We start from the raw sequence: 11792 nt of genomic DNA, 5'->3' as shown, positions 1-11792 counted from the left end.
TTAAAATCAATATATATGATCAATTGCCAAATGAGTTGCTTAACAATGCTAAAGCATAAATATTCTATTTGATAATTTAACATCAGCATAAATATAAGAACACATAAATTATATAAGTTTGCTAAAAAATCTATAAACCCTCATTAATGATACTAAATATAAGCTATATTGAACATATACATACACACAAGCACACATAAAAAACAAGGAAAATAAACATAATCAGACCAAATGAAGATACAGTTTTAAACTTACATTTCAAAGTGTCATTCATTCAATATGTTTACACATTTAACAACTTTCAGTCTCTTTAAAGACCTATACATATTCAACTTCCTTGCAAAATGCTACCAAAAACTTTGATAATACAGTTTGAATGCATTTTATTTTCCTGGACAGAATTTTAAACATAGAATTGTAACTAAATCGAAAATTGCAAAAACAGTACATTTACTGCCAATCATTTGAAAAAAAAAGATTATAGAACACCTTTGCTTGGCATTGTTGTCATATGGTGGCTTCATTTTTATTATTGATACCAATTTTTAATGATTTTGCATGTAAATGAGAACTACAAATTTAATTTTTCATCAAAGTACAAGATATTCAAATTTGGTCAAAAACACTAAATCAAATATCCAACATCCATGAAAATAGATACCAAGAAAATAAATGAATCCACAGTACACATTAACATGGTTATGTAAAATAATTCAATTTAAATATCTTTTTGAATTCCATTATGACAAATGTTTCAAAATTTCAATATATTTTTGTTGGGAGAATTTATTTTTTTTGGCTTAATATGAAAAACTACAATTTTTGGGGAATTTGAAGTCATTTAGAAAATCAAATAGAAAAAAGCTCATCATTGCAGAAATTTCGGCAATGATTTATGATGTATAATTACATGTACATAGTCAGAAACTTCACAAAAAATAAATGCAGAAGTAGTTATACTATACATAATATTTTGTGTTCCTCATAAATTGTTCTAATGATGTACTACATTTAATAAATAGAATTTTGCTTTTTGAAGGCGTTGTGGAGCTGCAATTAACATTCATCTTATATTTCATTCTCACAAATTCCCTATATGGCTTTTTACAAATTCTCTATATGGCCATACATGTACAAGTTTCAAACAATTGCAAAGCATACTCTTGATCAGCGGGGTTATATACATGTACAATTATCAAATAGATGCCTAGCATACACAGCAGCGTTATATAAATGATATGTAACTAAAAAGTATCACAGATATGTATGTATATATAGACTGTCCCTCATCATGAATGCTCATATTGAAATATATTTAATATATGCTGTATATATAGACTGCCCTTCATCATGAATGCTTATATTGAAATATATTTAATATATGCTGTATATATATACTGCCCCTGGTCATGAATGTTTATATTGAAATATATTTAATATATGCTGTATCAATATAAAGACTCCCCCTCATCATGAATGCTTATGTTGAAATATATTTAATATATGCTGTATAAATATAATTTTTATTATTAATTTCCTATATACTTGAAAGAAAGAAACAATATCCCCCCAAAAAAATACTAATCCCATTAAACGTCAAACAATAAATCCACTTTTTTGTTTGCAAATACATTTTGTTGATGACTTTGAAATTCAATATTCAACTATTTATAAATTAAAGATATACATAAATATATTCCATCTGAATTACTGTTAATCTTAATAATTAAAAATAGATTCAATTAATTTCATGTATTACAAACTATTCCTAAACAAATCTAAAATAACTACTCTTGATTTTTAATCAGTAAGACTACATACACAAAACTTCATATTTTTACATTATTTTGGCTACTAATTCTGTATTCATTGTCAGATGTCACAAAAATCTGATATCAATAAAATACAACTAACTGATTTTAAAGCCAATCACCAATTTGTTAATGTTGACATAATCCTAATTTGTCAATCACAATGCTTTTATAATGTAACAGATAAGAATTTCATCACAGTTTACATTAGTGACTGTATATAAACATCTTCTTTTGATGAAGTTTTTCATTTTCACTTCTTTAGTTTTGGTACAAGTAGAATGAAAATTGATTTTAATATATATATTTATAGGTAAATTAATCATATTTTTCAAAATGTAATGACTTGTAATTCCCAAACATTCAACTGTAGAAGAATCTGAAATAGTAATTTCACTTTTTTTTTTTAAATTAAACTCATTTACGAACAAGAGGCTGTCACAACGACAGCAAACCGGATTTATTAACATTTATTTGTGTCCTGGCAATATCACAAGAACCATTACTGATGAATGGTGAAAGTGAAAATCGTCAATTTTGACCTCCATTTTGTCATCAGTATCAACATATTAAAATTTGAAAAGCTTAGATTGAATGGTTCATGAGTAAATGCAACAACCTGAATGGAAACGCCATTTTACGATCTTTCAAGAACCATAACTCCTGAACGGTAAAAGTCAAAATCGTCATTATTGAACTTGACCTCTATTTTGTCATCTGTAACAACATATTAAAATTTCAAAAGCTTTGGTTGAATGGTTCATGAGAAAATGCACGGACACAACGGGAAACACCATTTTTCAATCTTTCAAGAACCATAACTCCTGAACTGTAAAAGTCAAAATCGTCATTATTGAACTTGACCTCCATTTTGTCATCAGTAACAGCATATTAAAATTTCGGAAGCTTTGGTAGAACAGTTCATGCATAAATGCACGGACACGACTGGAAACTCCATTTTTCAATCTTTCAAGAACCATAACTCCTGAACGGTAAAAGTCAAATTCGTCATTATTGAACTTGACCTCCATTCTTTCATAAGTAACAACATATTAAAATTTGGGAAGCTTTGGTAGAACAGTTCATGCGTAAATGCACGGACAACTCCATTTTTCAATCTTTCAAGAACCATAACTCCTGAACGGTAAAAGTCAAAATCGCCATTATTGAACTTGACCTTCGAATAGTTGTCAGTAATAACATATTAAAATTTTAAAAGCTTTGGTTGAACGGTTCATGAGTTAATGCACGGACAACATTTGATTGCCGCCCGCCCGCCCGCCCGCCCGCCCGACTGCCCGACCGCCCGCCCCGCCCGCCCGCCGTACATCCCCAAATCAATAACCGACATTTTTGTCACAAAAATCCGGTTAAAAATGAAATAATTCCAAAAATTTAAACATTCTTTTCACTTCTGCACTATATCCAGTAACCATAGTAACAATTTTATGAACACTTGTGTAATCTCTGGGAAAAGATATATCATTCATTAAAAACAAGCACCACATTAATAATCCATCGAAAAAGATTCTTCATCAAATTTTAATTTCGATTTTTTACAATCCATTCTGTTCTAATTAGTGAACACTATTTGGAAGACATCTTGTTAGGAACTGTTGCTATACATTAGAATCCCTCTTGTATTGCTCCTGAAATATCACAAAAAAGTTAACATCTCTATTCAATATATTAAACTACTGTAAATTCAGAAATTAACGGAAAAATGCAACAGGTTTATAATTGCAATAATTTAAAATTGCATTTTGTGGAATTTTTTGTATGAATTATACAGGATTTATCTCAATATCCCATTTTATCTTGAAATGACAAAATTGCATTAATAAATGTACGCAATAATTTCTGAATTTACAGTAACATGTGACTATACATTTTTCTTTTCTCATTGGTTAAATAGAATGTAAAGAATCTTCTAATGAATTGCAATCAACGCTGGAAAAAAACATTTGAAGTCCATATAAGATTTGCATAGCTGACCTGCACCTAAAGATAGTTGTTTTCCAGGGCAACACCAATGTAGGGCTCATTATGTCATTTATTCATGTTTTTATTTTTTTTTTCTGTGTCAATTTTATTGAAGTAAATTTTTTTGAATATTAAAACTTATAAAAGATTCTTTCTGCCAAAGTAGATTACATGTAACAAAAGAGCATAGCTGAAATGTCTCGCTCAGTTTTACAAACTGTGATTAATTCTATGCTGATATTCCTAAAGTCTACAGATGAAGTTTCACTATAAGTATCACATAAACTTAGAATTATCAATGATCTGTGACAATAAGGTCAAGGTAAGATAAACCAAGCAAGACAGACATGTATACTTTACTATCTTTCATACACAATAGTTGACCTTTTTTTTTTTTAAAAATACCTATAAAATGTTGAGGAAAAATATGAAAAATGAATCAATCTTATCAAAAAAATGTTCTGTTACTTTAACAGCTGAGGCAGATTTTTGGGAGGGTTCTGGGTCTTTTAAAGGAAAAAATTGGTTGATTAATCAGGGAAGCACTGGAGCTGGGCCACTCTAATGGCAGTTAGTGCCCCCCCCCACCCCCCCCCCCCCCCTTTTAAGACAATTTCTGGATCAGACACTGAACAGTATGGCATGCTTAGATGGAAATGTTTAATGTAGATGAAATATTTACCTTCTTGTCTAAGAATAAGTCTGCCTTCTCTGTTTCCACAAGAGGTCTTGGTATCCTAACCTAAAATTATAAGCAATGTTGATTACAAGTTTCTTTAAATAATATTGATAGGCAAAATGAATAGTTTGTAAGCAAGTGACAATTTTAGGAAAGACCAAGGTGGTACAAAAAAAGGCTTACTTTGAAGAAATTCTATATAAAAATTGAATTAAAAGATGTATAAACACACATTGGAATAGCATTTTCTGACAAAATATTATAAGTTCTCCTCTAAAGACTTTAAAGAATCTGTAGACTACTTTAAAAGATTGAACAATCCCATGTCCAATTTGTAAGTTCCATATTGCAAATTCTATTTAATAGAATTTATCAATAAAAGTGAAGATCTTTTTAGTTTAAACAAAATCCATCATACTTTATGCATAACTACTGCAGCCTAATGAATGGTAAGTAATGTTTGTTTAATATCCATACTGCTTAGAGATACTTCTCAATCTTTGAAATGACTTCAGGAAATATATCAAAACATAAATAAAGCCTACTAACAAAAATCTGAAATAAATAAAAACTCATCATTTGAAGATAATAGCCCCAATAAGTGTTTATTATTATTTGATCATGGTGACTTAAAAAAAGTTACCTCTTCTTTGGGATTCAACATATCAAACATAAAATCCCAGGAGAAATTAGATCTCCTTGGTGGAACATCCAAATCTTCTTCTCCTACTGTTGTATCTGCAAAATAATGAAAAAATAGTTAAAAAATAAAATGTCAGTTTTAAGGAATACTGTTGAAAATATTAAAAATAGTTGATTGTGACATATGCATTTATATTTTAAAATATCTTATTTGCTGTGAAACTATAATCAAAATAAACTATTACAATAATTTACGTTGTTTTAATTCAATACAATTTTTCAGAATGTATAAAAAAAAAGATAAAATATAGAACTCTTACCTGGTGCAAAATCAAGCCTTTCACTTGAACCCGCTCCTGTTGTAAAATCATCTAAACCACCAGGGCCAAAATAGGGATGAACCAGTTCTTCAGGCTGGCCCCGATGGTATTTGTCGCCAGAGGTTCTACTCCATTGTCTCATTAGGTCTGTACCAAAAGCACCTCCTGCGCCTCTTAAACTTGGTTCATTTTTACCAAAGGCTTGTCTTATATTCCAGCTATATCAATAAAAGGAATTCTCAATCAAGAAAAAGTTAGTCAGCTCATAAATTTTAATTTCTTTACATGAATTGACAGATATAAGAAGATTGGGTATGAGTGCCAATGAGACAACTCCCTTCAAGTCGCAATTTATAAAAGTAAACCATTATAGGTCAAAAGTAAAATCACAAAAGTGAGTCCCTAATCAAATGGCAAAATCAAAAGCTCAAAAACATCAAACCAATGGATAACAAATGTCATATTCTTGACTTGGTATAGTATGGTCTTCAAAACATAGCATTGGCTCATATCGAGCAGGAATGTATGTGTATGTATTGTTCTACCTGGTTGTATTTTTACTTGAACAAATAAAATAACATATATGCATTACTATGGATTCATTTATTTTCGTGGGTATCAATTTTGTGTATTGATGAAAACTTGCATTTTTGTGGATATTTGATTTTAGTGGTTTTGCCAATCTCTGTATACAAAGTCTATGGAAAATTTGAAATTATGTGATTTGTTGAACATTTGAATTTGTGGTTCACTGGTACCCAAACAAATTGGTATCCAAAGAATAATAATGAATCCACAGTATCATGTTGGAAAAAACCTTTAGTTGATCTCATAAAGAACAAATTATGCTTGAAATGTTTATAAACTAGAGGCTCTAAAGAGCCTGTGTCGCTCACCTTGGTCTATGTGCATATTAAACAAAGGACACAAATGGATTCATGACAAAATTGTATTTTGGTGATGGTGATGTGTTTGAAGTTCTTACTTTACTGAACGATTTTGCTTCTTACAATTATATCTATCATGAACTTTGCCCATTAGTAACAGAGAACTATATTTGGTAAAAATTTACATAAATTTACCAAATTAATGAAAATTGTTAAAAATTGACTATAAAGGGCAATAACTCCTTAAGGGGTCAATTGACCATTTAGGTCATGTTGACTTATTTGTAGATCTTACTTTGCTGAACATTATTGCTGTTTACAGTTTATCTCTAACTATAATAATATTCAAGATAATAACCAAAAACAGCAAAATTTCTTCAAAATTACCAATTCAGGGGCAGCAACCCAACAACCGATTGACCGATTCATCTGAAAATTTCAGGGCAGATAGTTCTTGACCTGATAAACATTTTTATCCCCTGTCAGATTTCCTCAAAATGCTTTGGTTTTTGAGTTATAAGCCAAAAACTGCATTTTACCCCTATGTTCTATTTTTAGCGGTGGCGGCCATCTTGGTTGGTTGACCAGGTCACGCCACACATTTTTTAAACTAGATACCCCAAAGATGATTGTGGCCAAGTTTGGATTAATTTGGCCAAGTAGTTTCAGAGGAGAAGATTTTTGTAAAAGATTACTTTAATTTACGAAAAATGGTTAAAAATTGACTATAAAGGGCAATAACTCCTAAACGGGTCAACTGACCATTTTGGTCATGTTGACTTATTTGTAGATCTTACTTTGCTGAACATTATTGCTGTTTACAGTTTATCTCTATCTATAATAATATTCAAGATAATAACCAAAAACAGCAAAATTTCCTCAAAATTACCAATTCAGGGGCAGCAACCCAACAACCGATTGACCGATTCATCTGAAAATTTTAGGGCAGATAGATCTTGACCTGATAAACATTTTTATCCCATGTCAAATTTCCTCAAAATGCTTTGGTTTTCGAGTTATAAGCCAAAAACTGCATTTTACCCCTTTGTTCTATTTTTAGCCGTGGCGGCCATCTTGGTTGGTTGACCAGGTCACGCCACACATTTTTTAAACTAGATACCCCAAAGATGATTGTGGCCAAGTTTGGATTAATTTGGCCAAGTAGTTTCAGAGGAGAAGATTTTTGTAAAAGATTACTTTAATTAACGAAAAATGGTTAAAAATTGACTATAAAGGGCAATAACTCCTAAACGGGTCAACTGACCATTTTGGTCATGTTGACTTATTTGTAGATCTTACTTTGCTGAACATTATTGCTGTTTACAGTTTATCTCTAACTATAATAATATTCAAGATAATAACCAAAAACAGCAAATTTCTTCAAAATTACCAATTCAGGGGCAGCAACCCAACAACCGATTGACCGATTCATCTGAAAATTTCAGGGCAGATAGATCTTGACCTGATAAACATTTTTACCCCATGTCAGATTTGCTCTAAATGCTTTGGTTTTTGAGTTATAAGCCAAAAACTGCATTTTACCCCTATGTTCTATTTTTAGCCGTGGCGGCCATCTTGGTTGGTTGACCGGGTCACGCCACACATTTTTTAAACTAGATACCCCAATGATGATTGTGGCCAAGTTTGGTTTGATTTGGCCCAGTAGTTTCAGAGGAGAAGATTTTTGTAAAAGTTAACGACGACGGACGACGACGACGACGGACGACGACGGACGACGACGGACGACGACGGACGACGACGGACGACGGACGCCAAGTGATGAGAAAAGCTCACTTGGCCCTTCGGGCCAGGTGAGCTAAAAATGATTGGTATACCAATCAAACAGGTGATAATCCTGCAGCTACAATCTGAATAATATTATCAATTCTCTCTTCTAAAGTTGATTTAAACATTTTTCTTTATAAAGGCATGAAAAATCAGATAAATCACAAAACATGTTTAACCCTGCCACATTGTTGCACCTGCCCAAGTCATGAGCCTCTAGACTTTGTTAAGTCTTGTATGTTTTTATTAAAATTTAAGTTCATTTATATGATTAGCGTTAAGTGTGACATCAATTTTTACTGAACCAGAACACAATTTTTTTAAGGGGCCTGCTGAGGATCACCTCCAGGTGTGGGATTTTCTTGCTGTATTGAAGACCCATTGGTGGCCTTCGGCTGTTGTCTGCTCTATGGTCGGGTTGTTGTTTCTTTGACATATTCCCCATTTCCATTCTCAATTTTATTCCAAAGCAGCAGCTTTCAAATAATACTTACTCATCTTCTGATTGTCCTGGCATTGTTGAATCAGTGTCTGATCTATAATTACGTCTACAACGTCTACAACACATGCATATCATGATCGTTGAAACTATTAATGCTGAAATGGCTAGAGGTAATCCTATACCTAGACCCAATATCAAATCTGATGAACTTTTACCTACAATAGAGAAACAATAGTTTATGCATCACAAAAAATCTCCATTACATTAAGGATGTTTTAGATGTCTTAAAATTGTGGTGGTTCAAATAAACAACTTTTTTTAAATGAAGATTATATTTTAGAAAGTGATTTAATAATTTGTGTAAATTGTCAATTGAGGCATTTTTATTTTTCATCTGAAGGTAATTTTGTGTTCAAATGTGCAGATTGATTTCTTTTTTTACAATGAAAGTTAAAATAACTGCTCTTTTAAAATTCAATTGCCTTATTTTCTTTTCTAAAATAATTTGAATTTCCTGACAAAATCACATACTACTTAAGGAAGAAACCGATTTCATTGAGCCATAACTCCTCTGAAACCATACAAAGTCGTAAACATTTGTGATATGGCATATAAATGTAGTGTTTCATACATCCTGAATTTGTCTTTGAATCAATCTTTTATTCTACAGAAAACACTTTTTTAAATGCCCTCCATATTAGCTATTAGATGTACATCACCATAGGCAATGATGAAAATACATACTTTGTACAGTGGTTGTAGTTCCTTCTGTAGTTGACCTTGAAGTTTGTTCTTCTGTTGACCTTGTTGTTTGTTCTTCTGTTGAGATTGCAGTTTGGTCTGTTATTGGTTTATTACTGAATACATGAAAGTTATATTGTACAAACATTATTGAGTTGTTGGTCTATAGAGTTAAAGAAAATCTTACTTTTAATGATACCCACTGTAGTCATGTAACAAAATGTTTAAAAAAATGTTATAAAATGAATAAAAAAATATCTTACATACACATATGTCCTTGACAACTTGTAGTTAAACTTGAGATTTCAGATGTCAGTGGTTCTAGTGGTCTGTTTTATTGTAAATTGTTGCAATTCTTGTTCACCTTTATATGTATTAATGTATTCTGGACTTACAATACTAGACTCAATTATCTAAATTTCAACAACAAAAAATGTTGACACAGAGGCATGTCTAGCCTGTATGCAATTTGGATAATAAAATTAAAATGTGAAATTAAAATGGGGAAAAATGACATGTTCCTTTTATCAAACTTGGAGCCACATATTTTTTCAACAAAAGTTGAATATCAATATACTTAACTGTTAATTTCAATATTCCAATGTTATGTGTATAAATCTGAATATACCACCATTTGGCTATAATTATAAATACTTACACACACTGATATCTGGAAGTTTGATTGTCTTGTTCACAATCCTGGGTCAATGTACAGGTACTACATATCACAGGGTCTACAAAATATACAAGTCATAATAATATATCATTTTAATTTTTTGTTGTTGAAACACTATCTGCTGACTTTCTCTGGTATATAGCATGTGTATTATTCAAACAAGCAAAGCTAACCAAATGAAACAGCCCCCCCCCCCCCCCCCTCTTCCCTTGTATTTTAAGCAAGCTTGATAAACTTGCTTATGTCACAAATGCCTGTTTCAATATTATTTTAGTTTTTCTATTTCAATTCATCCCTATAGAAAGTTTTCAGTCATGATGTCAATATATACTCAATGTGCTTAAGTATTTGTAAGTATTTTATGACAAGATAGTTCGATTAAAATTGAGAATGGAAATGGGGAATGTGCCAAAGAGACAACAACCCGACCATAGAGCAGACAACAGCGAAGGTCACCAACAGGTCTTCAATGCAACGAGAAATTCCCGCACCCAGAGGCGTCCTTCAGCTGGCCCCTAAACAAATATATACTAGTTCAGTGAAAATGAACGCCATACTAAACTCCAAATTGTGCACAAGAAACTAAAAGTTAAAATAATACAAGACTAACAAAGGACAGAGGCTCCTGACTTTGGACAGGTGCAAAAATGCGGCGGGGTTAAACATGTTTGAGATGTCAACCCTCCCCCTATACCTCTAGCCAATGCAGAAAAGTAAACGTATAACAATACACACATTAAAATTCAATTGTTTGTTTGATGTGTTTGAGCTTTTGATTTTGACATTTGAATACGGTTGTTCTGTTTTGAATTTTCCTCTGAGTTCTGTTTTTTGTTTTGTTATATTACTTTATTGTATGTGTTTATTTATCCAAGTAAAGTTGCAATCTCGTCCAATACACCCTATAAGCACTTTTCAACACTAATCTGTTTTTAGTTACTTGAACTTTAACCTTAGACATAGCTATGGTAACATAACTTTTCTATACAAATTTTAGTCTTTTATTGAGAAACTATAAACTTGATTTTAAGGTTGCAATCTGATATAAGGCATTTCAGTTGGCATCCAGAATTAATAATGCCTGGTGATCACTGGTGGTGGGTCAAGAGCTGACCAACTTTTCTATATAACCTTACCGAATGCTGTAGTTATGTTGACTAATGAGATACTTCCATATAAAGCAATGCAAGTATCTTTAATGTCTACACATCTTTTAATGGTTTCTATCTCTAGCAGGATGCTCAAAACTTCTCCATACTGTAAGGTTTTATTAGCAACAGTGTTGAATATCAGAACAAGGCTAGTTGTCACTCCCTCTGGGTGATTGCTATGGAAATAAAAGAAAGAAACATTTTAAAATATATTGGATCAACTATTTCATATTAATTTGATAACCATGTCAAGCTTGAATTGGAATTCAATTTAACTTTTAATAACTAAGGTTTGAAATATTTTTAACTCTATTATAATATATTAGGCTTAGGAAGTTATCACAGTTATCAGACAAAAATGTGTCCATAGTACATGGATGCCCCACTTGAACTATCATTTACTATGTTCAGTGCACCATGCAATTGGGGTAAAAACTCTAATTTGTCATTAAAATTAGAATGATCATATCATAGGGAACATGTGTATTAAGTTTCAAATTGACTTGACTTTATCAAAACTATGTACCTTGACCAAAAACTTTAACTGGAAGTTGGACATAGGTATGGACAGACAAATGAAGGAACCAACAGACGAACTAATGCATGGACAGACAGAAAAACATTGTGCCCATAAATGGGCAATAAAAATTTGTTATTCATGCAAGGATTTGATTG

The 11792-nt window shown here is 31.6% G+C and overlaps 1 protein-coding gene across 1 annotated transcript; it reads right to left on the bottom strand.

The window, feature by feature from the left end:
• Positions 1–3189: 3189 nt before the first annotated feature.
• Positions 3190–11176, bottom strand: LOC139504951 (uncharacterized; the record flags this gene model as incomplete). Its single annotated transcript, XM_071294827.1, is given in 8 exon segments — positions 3190–3460; positions 4477–4536; positions 5117–5211; positions 5436–5653; positions 8602–8764; positions 9294–9406; positions 9949–10024; positions 11103–11176. Coding segments are annotated over 8 exon segments (829 nt in total), but the record flags the coding sequence as incomplete, so codon positions are not given.
• Positions 11177–11792: the final 616 nt, after the last annotated feature.

Source organism: Mytilus edulis, unplaced genomic scaffold, assembly GCF_963676685.1.
Source record: "Mytilus edulis unplaced genomic scaffold, xbMytEdul2.2 SCAFFOLD_2031, whole genome shotgun sequence".
NCBI lineage: Eukaryota > Metazoa > Mollusca > Bivalvia > Mytilida > Mytilidae > Mytilus > Mytilus edulis.
This window is presented reverse-complemented; position numbering and strand designations above follow the sequence as displayed.